The sequence below is a fragment of the Pelodiscus sinensis genome, chromosome 7, assembly GCF_049634645.1.
Source record: "Pelodiscus sinensis isolate JC-2024 chromosome 7, ASM4963464v1, whole genome shotgun sequence".
NCBI classification, from domain to species: domain Eukaryota; kingdom Metazoa; phylum Chordata; order Testudines; family Trionychidae; genus Pelodiscus; species Pelodiscus sinensis.
In genome coordinates this window covers 23119778-23136134 of record NC_134717.1, presented here as the reverse complement: position 1 = coordinate 23136134, position 16357 = coordinate 23119778, and the positions used below count along the sequence as shown (strand labels likewise).

Below are 16357 nucleotides of genomic sequence, written 5' to 3'. Positions count from 1 at the left end.
AGTTCCGCAAGGGTCTGTTTTGGGACCCGTACTGTTCAATATCTTCATCAATGATGTAGATATTGGGATAGAGAGTACGCTTATTAAGTTTGCAGATTATACCAAACTGGGTGGGGTTGCAACTTCTTTGGAGGATAGGGACATAATTCAAAATGACCTTAGCAAGTTAGAGAAATGGTCAGAGGTAAACAGGATGAGGTTTAATAAAGAGAAATGCAAAGTGCTCCACTTAGGAAGGAACAATCAGTTCCATACATACAAGATTGGAAGCGACTGTCTAGGAAGGAGCATGGCGGAAAGGGATCTAGGGGTCATAGTGGACCACAAGTTGAATATGAGTCAACAGTGTGATGCTGTTACAAAAAAAGCAAATAGGATTCTAGGTTGTATCAACAGGTGTGTTGTAAGCAAAACTCGTGAAGTCATTCTGCCGCTCTACTCTGCACTAGTTAGGCCTCAGCTGGAGTACTGTGTCCAGTTCTGGGCGCCACATTTCAAGAAAGATGTGGAGAAATTGGAAAGGGTACAGAGAAGAGCGACAAGAATGATTAAAGGTCTAGAGAACATGACCTATGAAGCCAGGCTTCATGAACTGGGCTTGTTTAATTTGGAAAAAAGAAGATTAAGGGGGGACATGATAGCGGTTTTCAAATATCTAAAAGGATGTCACAAGGAGGAAGGACAAACTTTGTTCGTCTTGGTTTCTGAGGACAGGACAAGGAGTGCAGCAAGGGAGGTTTAGATTGGACATTAGGAAAAAATTCCTAACTGTCAGGATGGTCAAATATTGGAATAAATTGCCAAGGGAGGTGGTGGAATCTCCCTCTCTGGAGATATTTAAGAACAGGTTAGATAGACATCTGTCAGGGATGGTGTAGATGGAGCTTGGTCTTGCCTTGAGGGCGGGGGGCTGGACTCGATGACCTCTCAAGGTCCCTTCCAGTCCTATGATTCTATAACCATAACCTGCATACATATGCATTAATGATTAGACATTATACACTTTCATAAAAGATCTTACTGGGTGTATATTTATACACAACAACTTTGTACACAACCAGTTGAATGAATTGCTTATTCTTTAGAGTTCAAACTCCCTGTTCTCTCTTGGTGTCTCTGGACTCTGATTGTCACACACTTTTTTAGGGAACCTGAGAGCTGCTGTGATCAACCCCATCTCTGCAAATGAAGAATGCGGAGAGAGAGACTTGAGGGACTCCTTTTTAAGGAGTAGGTTCCCTCAGGGCAGATTGAGAGTTGAGATGTTAGAGGATGGTGGTGTCCAAAAAGCACCTTACGCTGTTAAACTTGACACACAACATTTGGGGGCGCAGTACACAAAAACAGGTTGTTGCAGAATTTTTGCTTGTCTGGAGTCTTTAAGCAATTTAAAAATTATTGCAAAACATATGATACCTGCTACAGGGTATGAAATGCATAAGATACATGTAAAACAGGTACAGTCCCATTGCTTATAATGGAAGAATGTTTTCAGGTTATAGCTGTAGATATAGTGGGGTCCCTTAGCCAAGTGACCTGGAAAGAAAAGACACTGATGGGCAAGTGGGAGTCAATGCTACTTCCTGGTCCAAGGCTGCAGCTCTAGCCCCCAATGAGGCAGACATGGTTGGTGATGTTCTTTCCAGGAAGCTGGAAATTGGAAAATCATGGGAGACAGGAGAGATTTTAGAAGACTGGAAAAGGGCAAATATAGTGCCCATTTATAAAAAGGGAAATAAGAACAACCCAGGAAACTACAGACCAATTAGTTTAACTTCTGTGCCAGGCAAGATAATGGAGCAAATAATTAAGGAAATCATCTGTTAACACTTGGAAGGTGGCAAGATGATAGAGAACAGCCAGCATGGATTTGTAAAGAATAAATCATGTCAAACCAATCTGATAGCTTTGTTTGATAGGGTAACGAGTCTTGTGGATAAGGGAGAAGCGGTGGATGTGGTATACCTAGACTTTAGTAAGGCGTCTGATACGCTCTTGCATTATAGTCTTATCAATAAACTAGGCAAATACAACTTAGATGGGGCGACTATAAGGTGGGTGCATAACTGGCTGAATAACCGTACGCAGAGAGTAGTTATTAATGGTTCACAATCCTGCTGGAAAGGTATAACAAGTGGGGTTCTGCAGGGGTCTGTTTTGGTACCGGTTCTGTTCAATATTTTCATCAACGATTTAGATATTGGCATAGAAAGTACGCTTATTAAGTTTGCAGACGATACCAAGCTGGGAGGGGTTGCTACTAGTCTGGAGGATAGGGTCATAATTCAAACTGATCTGGACAAATTTGAGAAATGGTCTGAGGTAAATAGGATGAAGTTTAATATAAGACAAATATAAAGTGCTCCACTTAGGAAGGAACAATCAGTTTCACACATACAGAATTGGAAGCGACTGTCTAGGAAGAAGTACGGCAGAAAGGTATCTAGGGGATATAGTGGACCACAAGCTGAATATGAGTCAGCAGTGTGATGCTGTTGCAAAAAAAGCAAACATGATTCTGGGATGCATTAACAGGTGTGTTGTGAGCAAGACACGAGAAGTTATTCTTCCGCTCTACTCTGTGCTGGTTAGGCCTCAGTAGGAATATTGTGTCCAATTTCTCCACATCTTTCTTGAAATGCGGTGCCCAGAACTGGAGAGGGTCCAGAGAAGAGCAATGAGAATGATTAAAGGTCTAGAGAACATGACCTATGTGGGAAGACTGAAGGAATTGGGTTTGTTTAGTTTAGGAAAGAGAAGACTGAGGGGGGACGTGATAGCAGTTTTCAGATATCTAAAAGGGTGTCATAAGGAGGAGGGAGAAAACTTGTTCATCTTGGCCTCTGAGGATAGAACAAGAAGCAATGGGCTTAAACTGCAGCAAGGGAGGTTTAGGTTGGACATTAGGAAATAGTTCCTAACTGTCAGGGTAGTTAAACACTGGAATAAATGGCCCAGGGAGGTTGTGGAATCCCCTTCTCTGGAGATATTTAGGAGTAGGTTAGGTAAATGTCTATCAAGGAGTATTTGGTCCTGCCATGGGGGCAGGGGACTGGACTCGATGACCTCTCGAGGTCCCCTCCAGTCCTAGTATTCTATGAAGCTTTGGTTATGTGGCAGTCTCTTGAAAGTAGCAATAAGAGATCGTCCGGAAAAGGGCTTTATTCCGGAGGATCGCACCAGACTAGACACTCTTTTCCGGCTTTTCTCCAAGCCGGAAAAAAAGCGGTGGACATGTTTATTTAAATCCCACGGGGGATATTTAAATCCCCCGCGGATTTCCCTATTCTGACTTGCCTGCTTTGCATGCCTCTTCCGGAGAAGGGGCCAGTCTAGATGTAGCCTATAGGGGTATGTCTACACTACAAAGTTAGTTCGAACTAACGGACGTTAGTTCGAACTAACTTTAATAGGTGCTACACTAGCGCTCCGCTAGTTCGAATTTGAATCGAACTAGCGGAGCGCTTAGTTCGAACTAGGTAAACCTCATTTTACGAGGACTAACGCCTAGTTCGAACTAGCTAGTTCGAACTAAGGGCTGTGTAGCCCTTTAGTTCGAACTAGTGGGAGGCTAGCCCTCCCCAGGTTTCCCTGGTGGCCACTCTGGCCAACACCAGGGAAACTCTATGCCCCCCTCCCGGCCCCGGACCCCTTAAAGGGGCACGGGCTGGCTACGGTGCCCGTGCCAGGTGCAAGCCTGCCAGCACCCAGCTAGCAGACCCTGCACCTGGCACGGCACAGAGCCACCCACCCGATGCCCCCCAGCCCACCCCCTCTTGCCGGGACCAGGCTGGCGGCTCCCGGGAGCTTGCCCTGGACCGCAAGAGGCGGGCACCTTCCTGGGCTAGTGCGGACATCGTGGACCTCATCCACGATCTCCGCACTAGGCACAGGAAAGTGGCCATCTAGGGCAGGAGAGCTGCCAGCCTGGCCACCCAGGACCAGGTGTGCATGAAAATCAAGGGGGTCCACTGAGACCCCCGACACTGAGCCCTGAGCTTACAATGGCCGTACTGGGTCAGACCAAAGGTCCATCTAGCCCAGTAGCCTGTCTGCCGACAGCGGCCAACCCTAGGGACCCTGGAGGGGATGGACCGAAGACAATGACCAAGCCATTTGTCTCGTGCCATCCCTCTCCAGCCTTCCACAAACTTTGGGCAGGGACACCACTCCTACCCTCTGGCTAATAGGACTCCATGGACCCAACCTCCATGACTTTATCTCACTTCCCTTTAAACTCTGTTCTAGTTGTAGCCTTCACAGCCTCCTGCAGCAAGGAGTTCCACAGGTTAACTATTTGCTTTGTCAAGAACAACAACTTTCTCTTACTAGTTTCAAGCCTGATACCCATTCCTTTCCTTTGGTGTCCTCTAGTCCTTCTTTATGGGAACTCAGGAAGAACTTTTCTGAATGCACCCTCTCCACCCAACCCCTGCTTTTAGAGACCTCTATCCTGTCCCCCCTCCGTCTCCTCTTTTCTAAGCTGAACAGTCCCAGTCTCTGTAGCCTTTCTTCATCTGGGACCTGTTCCCAACCCCTGATCATGTTAGTTGCCCTCCCCTCTCCCAGCCTTTCTCTTCCCCTCTCCCACCTCCTTTTCCCAGTCTCCCCCAGTTTTTTTCAATAAAGACACAGTCAATGTTGGAAGAAACGTTATCTTTATTTTGTACATCAATAAAAAGGGGGGCTAGGGAAGGGTAAGTGGAAGGAGGTGAGGGAGGAATGGGGTACGAGCCCCCGATGGGGAGGACTGGGCTGGCTCTGCGGGCTTCTGGGGGTGGAAGCTCTCCTGCAGCCCCCCAATTACTCCCTCTCCCCAGATGGCAGCCAGCGGCAAGTGCAGCCGGGCTGATGGCCGAGTGGTGTGATGTGCCCAGTGTGGGCACTCAGGGCACTCCAAGCCAGAACTTCTTTGCAAGCGGGGCACCCCTGAGAACTGTCTGTCCGGGGTGGGGGTCGGGACCCTTTAAGCGCAGCCCTCGGCTAGCCTGAGACAGTATCTCCATGCTCTAAGTCCTCCTTTTATGCCCTGCCGGCACTGCTTCCAGCCATCCTTAAGCCCTGTTCAGAGTCCACTCAATGTGGACTTACTAGTTCGAACTAGCAAAACGCTAGTTCGAACTAGTTTTTAGTTCTAGATGCGTTAGTTCGAACTAGCTTAGTTCGAATTAACTAATTCGAACTAAGTTAGTTCGAACTAGCGCTGTAGTGTAGACATACCCTAGGTTATTAATAGGTGTCTTTAAACTCTGATACCAGAATTAAATCTGCATTTACCAACTTTATGTGGCAATCAGTTCCTTGTTTTACCTTTTGTCTCAAAGAGGCCCCTATTATAGTTAGCATCTGGTACATCAGTTACTGGGTGAGCCTGCAGAATCTCCCTAGCATATCAAGATTGTATTTATATCTTTAGTGAGATCTTGTACCATATTCAGATTGCAGGACCGACTGTAAAAGAGTAGTGTAAAGTGGACATAGTAGAAATGGTCTGTCTGAGCCACATAGAGAGAAGAGGTTGCATTGAGCCTAAGCCTGCAAAGGTAGAGGCTGTTAAGATTTGGCTTGCTGTCAAGACCAGAAACAGACACTGTGCTTTATTGGGATATCAGGATAGTACAGATTTGTTCCTCGCTTTTGCTCCTTGACTGCTCCCATCAACACAGAATACAGAATGGGTAAATCTGAACAAGTGGATTGAACTGAAATGTGTCTTGTAAACTGAAGAGAGCCATGCATGAAAATTCAGTTCTGGTAAACCCAGAGTTTGACAAACCTTTTGTGTTTTTCACAGATGCTACTACCACTGTGCTAGCTGATGTGTTGATGCAAACAAATCCAAAGGGGGAAGGTATCTGATTGTGTAATTAAGTAAGAAACTATGTAGCTATTCAAGGAGAGTCTCACCATTGCTTTGACACTTTAAAAAAAACCTACTATTTGGTTAACCATATCTGTTTGGGCTAACCCAAAACCTCTCATCTGGTTCCAACAAACAAAAAGGTCTAACTTCCTATTTATTAAAATGGAGTCTGGAGGTCCAGCATTTTGACATGTTGGCTATTCATGTTAAAAGGAGTGCATTTGATAGCAGATGTGCTATCCTGGAAGGAAATATGAAAATGTTTCTAGAGCACTAGGTAGATACCTCTGTTCCATTAATCTTTGAAGGAGGGGAGAGGAAGAGGGATGTGACAGAGGAGCTATTTGTATCAAATTATAAATTCTATTTTTGATTTTTGTGTTGAATACTTGTCTAAATTTCATCATCATCAACAACAACCATGGGCTCAACGCCCGTTGGTGTCCAATGCCTCCCTCACTATTTTCTTCCATCTTTCCCTGTCCAGTGTGGAGTGGCTTAGTTTCTGTAGACTAGCTCCACACCAATCTACTATATCATCTACCCATTCTCTGTGGGGTCTGCCTCTCCTATTCAGACCCTCCATTATGCCGAATATCAGGGTCTTAACTTTTCGCTCATTGTTTATTCTGCAGATATGTCCGAATAGCTGTAACTTCCATTGTATAACCTTCTGCAGTAGGTTCTCTTTTGGCTATATCTTCCTATATAATTCCTCGTTGATGAGTTTCTGCATCCATCCCGTTCTCAGGATCATTCTATAACAACTCCTCTCGAATGCCAATATCCTTCTCTTTGAATCTTTCATTATCACCCATGTCTCACATCCGTACAACATGCTGCTAAATACACACGTTTTCAAGATACTCAGTTTCGGTCCTAAGCTAATCGCTTTACTTTTCCAGATCTTATCCATCGCCTTCAAACTCACTTTTGCTTTTGCTATTCTAGTCACTATTTCCTTCTTACAGTCTAGATCATATGTCATATTGCTCCCAAAATACATGAACTTCTTCCAGAGAGTAGCCCAGACCAAGAAAGGTGTTTTGACACCTGGTTGAAGAACTGTTAGTGCCAACATGTCTACACTATGATTTATGTTGGCAAAAGTTATGTCACTCAGGGGTGTGGAAACACCTCTAAGTGACATAAGTTTCACCAGCAGAAGTGGCAGTGTTCCCAGTGCCGTGCTGTTGACACTCGTTTGAGGTGGTTTAATTATTTTGATGGGAGAGTTCTTTTCATTCTGCAGAAAGAGGCTACATGAGTGACCTTACAGTGGTGAAGCTGCATTTGGTACAGCTATGCCACTGTAGGTTTTTAGAGTAGATATAGCCTGAGAAGCCATCAAGACTGCAGTCTAGACCATTGACTTTTTATGGTCCTTCAAGTACTTGTCCGTTCCCATGTTTGTTCTACATTGGGGATCACAGATAGAAATGGGGGCTGGAGCACATGGTGAGTAGACAGAGTGTCTGCTTAAGAGTGAGGAGCTAATCTGTGTGTAGGAGCTGACTCTCACTACATGCAAGGAAGATTTACAGGTGAAAAAGGGCAGGAGTGTCATTGTGCAGCCGGAACTGCTTATGAATTCCAGACTCACAGAACAGATTATATTTAAGATTTCCTAAGGGGTCCATACCTTCATCCAATTTTTTTTTTTAAAATAGGTTAAAAACTACTGCCCTAAGGAACAGTGTCCAACAAGAGATGTTAGTCTGGGAATGTGCCCTAAGGTCTCAGAGCTAGAAATAGTGATTGGTCTCTGCCCATCCTTAGCTGCCTGGGAAGTGTATAGTACCCAATGAGTGAACCCAGCTGCAACAGATGGATGTCTGTGCAGATGGTATTGGGCTAAGTTTGTATAAAACAGTGGTAATATGAAAATATGAGTGAGAATGCATTGAGAGTACAATTCTCCCAGGTATGGTGGCCTGTTTAAGATCTTTCACGCCACCTAAACTTCCTGTTAGAGCTGTTCACAAAACCAACTATACTCCCTGTATGCTGTACAAGGGGACTTCACACTGGTCCCAACTGGTCCCAAATTCTTTGCCAACACATTTGATCTGAAAACACATTCAATGGGGCTACTTGTAATCTTTATTGACTGAAGATTTTCTGTAGACTAAAATGTTTCAACTCTAAGTGCCTGTGCAACCTTAACATCAAAATAAAAGTGGTTCAGAGATTTGATGCCATAGAAGCACAAGAGTAAGACACATATAGTTCTGACTTATAGAGAGAGAGAGAGTAAAATGATTGCAGATTATACATTTTAAAGTTTGGTTATGGAGAAGGATACTTTCTAATATTTATGTTAAATACTTAAAGAACATTATACAGTGTATTTTAAAATATTCCATCAAAAACAACTTAATGGTCTTTTTAAGCAAAGCTTGAATTAACTGTTGAAAGTGAATCTTCAAATAAATAAGATTTTCATGTAGAGTTGATAGAAATCCTGGTCCTATTGATGTCAATGGGATTTTCATTAGGGTCAGGATTTCACCATCGGCCCTCTATTTCACTGTGCTGGGAAGCAGCAGTCAATATATGAAGAAAATAGAGCTTTGACTCTATAAGTCAAATAGAGAACATTTTCAGGATGCAAGGATGTTAAATTGCAGTTATCTGGCTAATCGTGTAGTTGATACAATTTGTGTCGACTACGTGATTAATCGATACAGGCTGATCTGCAGAGCTGAAGCAGGACTAGCTCCCGGAGCCGGCTAGGGCTGGGACTGAGGAGTCCTGGCTCATGCTGGCTCTGGGAGCCCCCCACACGTAACTCAATATTTTGCATGTAGTAAGAGCCTCTGGGCTCTTGTTTAAAATGCAGAGACATAGCGTCCTGAACCAGCGTGAGCTGGGACTGTTTGGTCCAGGCTTGTGCTGAGTCCAGCAGCCCCTGTCTGCGGCAGACAAGGCTGGCTGCAGTCAGGGGCTGCTGCCGGAGTGGCCCCTGCACACAGCCAGAGACTGCTTGGTGGCAACAGCTCCTTTCTGCGCGAGGGGACAGGGGGGCCGGCAGGGCAGCTCTCAGCTCTCTGATAGAGGCAGCAGAGCAGGGCAGGCAGCACCATGGAGACCGTGCTGGAGGGAACTGGCTTTTAAGCCAGCTCACCCCAGCACCGGCTTCTTGCTGCCTCTTGCTGACTTGACTAGTTGACTACTCGCTAAAATCCGTATTAGGATGTGGATGAAATGAAGGTATAGGATTTGATGAACACTATTTTAGCATATACAGAGTTTTCCATATAATGTAGGTGTTTGTAAGTGCATTCTAGGAACAAATAAAGTAACAAATCATATCAACAGAAGGCCATGTGATGCATAATTCTGTCTGGTAGTGTGAACCAGAATGTACTGTTCAGTGAGAAGGCCAGGCAATTGACCTTCACTCTGGATGAGGCACATCCTATCGTTAACATCATATTTGTGTTTTCAGATCAAATGTGTCGGCAAAGCATTGCTTACAGATATCTCCAAAAAAAGTAATGTTAATACTGATGCAGACCTCTGTCAGCAAATCAGCACCATATTCTGTAGTATTCAAATAAAGCTGAATCATCAGTTTATCAGTTTCTTAAAATCAAAGGCATTCCTGTGTTATCTTTTGTTTCCGCTATATAAATCAATTAATGGAAAGTAAAGAGTGTGCTAACTTTTGTACATGTATATTCTTAATCAACAGGAATTTTTTCTCTCTACTTTTTGGCTCATTTAAATGTAAGTTAAGATATTAAAATGTGATTGTAGTATTTTAAGGTATATCTCCACTGGGGTTTCCCTGATGAATCATTGAGATGAGTGGGTGGGTAATGCAAACTGTCTCAGTATTGCTTTTTGCAGTATGTTGCATTAATGCTTGCTTTTAAAGTGTGTATGTTGCGGGGTTGGAAGAAAGGGTGAGGGAGACAAGAATCAAGGTAAAGCCTCTATAATAATGATCTGGGAAACCCCATTCTAGTAAGATGTGGAACATTTAAAGTCTTTTTCTATTTTAAGTATTACAGTATTTATCTTAAGCCATCAAAGACTGCAAATACATATAAATGCACACTTTATACTTTATATCTTTTGTAGTCAGTTGACTTTAGAGGTGTTGAACCATGTATGGATATGATGATGGAATAAATTTTTCATATGAGTGGGATTATAACCATTGAAACAATCATTACTGAAACCATATACCTTTTTTCCTATAACTAATGGTAAATGTATGCCTATGGAATATATTAACAGTTATTCCTCTGATTTTGACTTATTGTTAAAAATATTTAGATGGACATATATTTAACCATGATCTGTAATGTATGTTGCCTGAATATGTCAATGAAGAGGGATAATTATGTCTGTCTTATGCGAGATATGCTGCCATTTGTGAAGCTGCATTTATGTAGAAGTGGCAGAAAAAAAGGTATATTTCTTAATAAATCAATGGTAAATTACAAGTTTCCTGTACCTACCTTGGTTTAAAACAGTGGTTCCCAAACTTTTTGGCATCATGCCCCCTTTTTAATTTTTGAGAAACCCTCACCCCCCCCCCCCCCCCCCCCCCCCCATAGCAGCAAAACTTGTTGAGCAAAAGAAAAAAAAAAGGCCGGGACCGAAAAACAAAAATAGCAGCGAAACTTTGGGGGAAGGGGAAGCTGGGTTGCCTCGTACCCCCTGCCCCCCGGATTTTCTTCATTCCCCCCCCCAGGGGGCACGCCCTCCAGTTTGGGAGCCCATGGTTTAAAACATAGAATGCACTTGTTTCCTTAGAGTTCAAAAAAAGTTACTGCTTCTGTAACTGGTTGAAAAGTGTAAAGTTTTTGTTCATCTGTTCTTCCATGCTTGTTTTTTTTCAAACATATATTTCCATGCTAATTTTTTAGACTCAATACTTGTCTTGTGTATCACTGGGTTAAAGTGAATTACCATTGAGTTAATAGTGCTTTGTTCCATACCTTTAACTATATACAATTCAGATCCTTATAAAAACAAAGGAGTCTTGTGGCACCTAAGAAGCAAACAGATTTATTAGGGCATAAGCTTTTGTGGGTAAAACCCACTTCATTACACACACATGCACACACACCCCTCTAATTTCCACTACAATTCATCTAATGTGTATATATATAATATATTAGAAGCAATATTATATTTGTGACTAGTGGTTAGCATGTTGGACACCACGGCCATAGAACATTACAGTTCCATACACTTCACATTTAATCTAATGTGAACAACTATTCTGATAAGTTAAAAACATTTGATTGCTTAGTCTGTCATGTTGATTGCAATTCATTATACCATCACACAGGAATCTGAAGTCAAATAAATTGTTAGATAATTGCTAGTTCATTTATTTCCTAAGTGATACTTCAGTCTAAATCCTCAGGTTTACATGGCATCACGTAGTAACTTATTATATATTTTTACTCCTGCCCCCAGAGACTGAGCCAAGCCAAATGCCGATTTGGCCCACAGCATAACTTACAGCAGTATCAGGGCTGCTCTAAATTACAGTGGTTTGAAACGACCCTAAAAGAATGTTATGTCAGTTGGGACTATAAGGGTATTGTGTGCTCCAGCCACATTACCTTATTCTTCCCCACATGATGCCGGGGCTGAACTGTGAATGGGAGGGTGTGGAGTTGGCAGTATGGTCTTGTAAGTCCACAAGTAATTTAGGGTGAATCTTTAGCTGCCCATTTAGGAATTTAGCCTGGGCAGGATCTGACTCCTTATTTAGTCTTCTGCAGCATGCATACTCTCTTGCTGACACTTGAGTCATCACTTGATTGTGCCCATGTGGAGTCTTATTATTAGACAATATTTTGAGGTGGGAATTGAAATTATTGGGAGAAATGTTTCACAGTGCATGTGTCTCTTGGGAGACGTCTGTACTGCACCCTTCTTCCGCAAAAGCTTACACAAATGAAGAGCAGAGTAGAATATGGTTGTGCTTCATTTGCATAATTAATTAGGAGCAGTTTTTGCGCAAAAAGCTTTTGTGCAAAAAGGAGCTGTGTAGACAAAAAAATTCCTGAAAAAATGAGGAAGAACTGCTCTTGCACAAGAGGGGGTTTTTGCACAAAAAGGAGCCGTCTACACAGCTTCTTTTTGTGCAAAAGCCTCTTGTGCAAAACCAGCCCCTAATTAATTATGCAAATAAAGTACCGCAATATGCTAATCTGTGCTTCGTTTGCATAAGCTTTTGTGGAAGAAGGGTGCAGTATAGACGTAGCCCTAGCGTGTGTGGGTATCCAGTATGACTACATACTAGTCCTGTTATTGCTTATATAACAGTCACTTAGGACTTAGGTCTTATTGCAGGTAGTAGGCTCTTATTAATATGTGTCCTGAAAAATCTGCTACTGGATCTGCATATATTACTTGCAAGAAAGCAATTTTTTCAAGCTACACAGTGATGCACTCCTGAGAACAAAATCAAGCCATTAGTGTAACATGCAGAATTATTGGCTCCAAAGAGCCATCCTTGAAAGAGAAAGCACTATAATGAGAGTGTGGAAACAGATATATTTTCTAGTACTTGTTTTTTTGCTTGTTTTTATTTTTAAAACGGGAAAAAAGAATACCTGGAATGATTTATATTTAATTGAGGATTGCATGCCATCAGATAGGGTAAATGTTTTCAGACCATTTATCATCAGTGGCTTTTCAAGATCTCTAAGGAGTACATAGTACATATTTACCTTAGCTTGGCTAGGTCAAGGGAAATAAAGCAAGAATAATAGATGCAACTGTGATATGTGAACAAAACTGGAAACCTTGTAGGCAAAATATGAGATAAATGTCTTCGTCTGACCTCCATTGTGTCTTCATAAATTTGCAAAAATTACAAGCTATTTTTTAAAAAAGAGAGATTATATTATAATCTATTTTTAAAACATTGGATTACTTGGCTGGGTTTTTGATCATTTCTAAATTATATAGTTTTTCAGAGCAGGGGCTAATTGCATTTTGTGTCGCTCATTATTTAATATGTTCTGTTTTACTAGCACCTTTAAAAATACCAGGTATAGGTTTCTAGGTTATGTCTTTTATGAATTTGTGTTTAATATATGTAACTGGTAAAATACATAGAGCACATGACACTAGAATCCTCCTAATGCTGGTGAGTGATCCTTTGATCCGTTCTTGATTTGTCTTGGGGTTTTCCCCGTGCAAGACAGTTGTGCAAAAATGTTTATGTATCATGTCCTCTTTGAAAAACTGACTGCTGGTTCTGATTTTTCATTTTTGCTTCTTTACAAAGTGAGATCTACAAACACCAGGTACACGACGTATCAAAAAGCCTTGGCTACCAAACAGAAAATTAAGGCATAATTGAGTTTTTTCCATCAGAAGAACCCTACAAGGGTTCATTTTGACGTTTTAACATTTACATAGCATTTAGTTTTATTAACAAGCTTAAAGGTAGTAAGACAAGTATAGAATAACCTAATTGTCAGTAATCTTAGCCCAGACGGAAACTTGAGAACTGAAACAAATTTGAGCTTCAGTATGTACATTCTTTATCACAGTAGGGAACATAAAGAAAACTGTTGCAAAATATTCCAAATATAACCAAAGGGTACATTGTTGATTCAGCAAAACTAGGTGAAAAAATGGTTTCATAATTAATCTGATGAGGAAATTCAATCAGATATTTTAGGAACAAACTATTGTACTACCTCAAGCAGCTTGTAAATTAACGTTTACCTTGATTCTTTTTTAATGAATGACTTACTCAGTGGAATTTATGACATTTTATGTATCTTCTTTTCTTCTGAGTTAAATTTGCAAAATGCTTCCTTCCACTCCTTTTAATTTGTTTTTTTCCCTTCTTGTCTGAAAATATTTATTTGCTAAGATTTTTTTTTCTTCTGTCTTTACATCTCATCTGAAAGATGGCAACTCCAGCAGTATCATAATCCCCCAAGACCATCCTGGGCCATTGATTCAGTAGTGACCAAAGAATTTCTTTTAAATTTAACTTTTTAACTCTGAATTTTGTGCTTTTTTTATTAATTTGTTTTTTTGATAGCTGAAACATCCTTGCAGGTTTTTGTTGTTGTTGTTTTTAAATCCTTGATTACTGTAGGTACTTCCAACATTATCTCCAGTTTAAGTTTAAAGACTTTGGTGAAGAGTTATAATTTAGGAGCACCATTTCCCCCATCCCTCCATATCAGAGTTGCTGAAAAGATTAGGGTCACAACTTGTGACTACTGGAAATTGTGGGTCAGGGACTGGGCGCTTAGTGTAGTCATACAATATATAACATTGGCCCAAAGCACAAAAAAATGCATCCTCGGCCCCCGATAGTATGCTCTGAAATGGAAGTTATCAGAGCAGCAGTTACTGCTGGTAAATACCCAATCATGGTTTTGTTTTTAACATTTTTATTCAATGGAGTATCCCTAAGCTTCTACAGAGCAGCTTTTTATCATCCTACAAAGGTGACTCATGAATCAGATGAGCAATAGTCACAGGGTTTTCACCTTTCTCTTAATGTTGGGCCATGTGTTTAGCTTCCTGTGTATCAGCAGGCCTGTGAGAGAAAGTTTGATAGCTTCCTTAAATCATAGCATGTTTCTATGTCAGCCATTTTGGAGTACTGAATAATGCAGTTTGTGTCTTGTTTAAGATCTGCGAGTGTCATTTTAGTGATGATCCCAGTAACCGAAGGAACAGAGTCCTGGAGATACACTCCAACTGAGTACCCCAGGTTGCCCCCAAACTTGTTTCTTGTAAATCATTTTGCCAGATTACTTTTTATTATGAAGCAAATTTGGCTGAAATGTGTTTGAAATAAATGATTGTTAGTTTTATATACCATCATTCAGGAGTTAAAATAGTATGTACACAGACCTTAACTCTAAAACAGGAAAAAACATATTTAAAAAAACCTTTTATAAAATAAACAATTTTCAAATGCATCATATTTAAAAAGCCAGTAACTGAAATTCAAAAAGCAACTATTTACAGACTGAGTATATTTTAGTTATTAGTAACATGCTAAATAGCTAGTTTTTATTGGAACATAATTATGATACCTTTTTACCATAAACATTGTTAATTAGTCTTTTTAAAAAATTAAATTGATTAGTATGACGAAAGTATTACATTCTTATAAAAATGAATTAATAGGCAGAAATATGGTAATGTGATTTTTTCTCATGATCCATGTCTAACTTAAACATAAAACTTACAAAAAAAAAAGCCTTTGAGAATAAAGGTTTGTTTATTTTTCATTTTTAGAATTCAAGAAGATTTGAAAAATGTACAAGTATGAGCATTCTTTTAATCGAAGCATTCTATGGTGGTTCACACAAGCAGCTGGCAGATCTTCTACAGGAAGAGATAGAAGAATGTGTCCTTTACACACTCCCTGCAAAGAAATGGCATTGGAGAGCACGGACTGCTGCCCTCTATTTCATGCAAACTGTGCCAGCTAATGCTAATTACAGGTAAAGTTAGTAACAAATAATCTTTCAGGTCAAAGTATGAAAGGGTTTTCAACCAGGTCTCTAAAATGGAGCTTGCTGGGGTTTTGCATACAAAATCATGCATAAATACAAATGAGTAGTCAGGTGAGATATTAACCTTGTTTGTGGAAAGTTCCAGGCATCCTTTTAAAAGCCTCTAGAAAAATATTGGTTCTATCTCTCTAACACTGCAGAATCTCTATCTTAAATTGTGATAACTTGCCACGATGTAAGTATATTTCTTTTCAATTCTCTAATGAGTTTAGAGCTGGCAGCTGTTGAGACTGAAGTACTATAGTTCCACAAATCACCAGTGTAATGCATAGGCACTAGCAGTGCACCTAAAGGAATCAGAGGGAGGGTAGTACAGTATTTGACTATTCAGAACTTGATCACTGTAATGTTACCATATGTAAGGATGTTTGTTTCTTTAAAGACACAGGACTCGAATTCTGTGAAATTGTCCCAAGCAGAGCTCCAGTAAATATTTTCATCACCCCTGGAAGTTTCATAGTATGTTGGTGGGGAGACATGGGGAGCTCTGGGAAATACTCTGAGAATTTAAGTTCTGTGTGGAAACTTAATAAGTTAACCCTGAATTCAGACCATCAAACTAGATACATACAGACCATCAAGTGGCCATTCTATAGTGAAAACTTCCAGTCATTTATGAACTTGCTGGTCTTAAAATCAGCCATTCATCAAGCCCTCTCACAGTCAAGATGATGTCATTGTTATCATTTTATTGACTTACACAAAAGCCTTCCTGCTGCATAGTATCTAATAGCGTGGACTTCTGCACCAAGACCATAATACAGACTCAGTGGATCTCTGTCAGAGTGCAGATGTTTGTACAGATCCTAGTTGAGAACTGGGGCTAATGTTTGCAACTTCCAGTGATACCAAGTAAAGATATTAGACACAGATGGAGAGGAGGATGAGTTTTGCAACAAGTATCCTGTGCTGCATATTATTACATATTACATTAGATCAATCACAAATGAACACC

The 16357-nt window shown here is 40.9% G+C and overlaps 1 protein-coding gene across 7 annotated transcripts in view; it reads left to right on the top strand.

Annotated features, from left to right (window-relative positions):
* Positions 1 to 16357, top strand: part of QTMAN (queuosine-tRNA mannosyltransferase) — a 349427-nt gene that overhangs the window by 84905 nt on the left and 248165 nt on the right. For all 7 annotated transcript variants that reach the window (XM_075933319.1, XM_075933320.1, XM_075933321.1 and 4 more), the window contains one exon: positions 15122 to 15330. In XM_075933319.1, the coding sequence (XP_075789434.1) occupies positions 15152 to 15330 (179 nt within the window). In that variant the 5' untranslated portion in view covers positions 15122 to 15151. Of the gene's footprint in view, positions 1 to 15121; positions 15331 to 16357 lie in introns of those variants that run through there.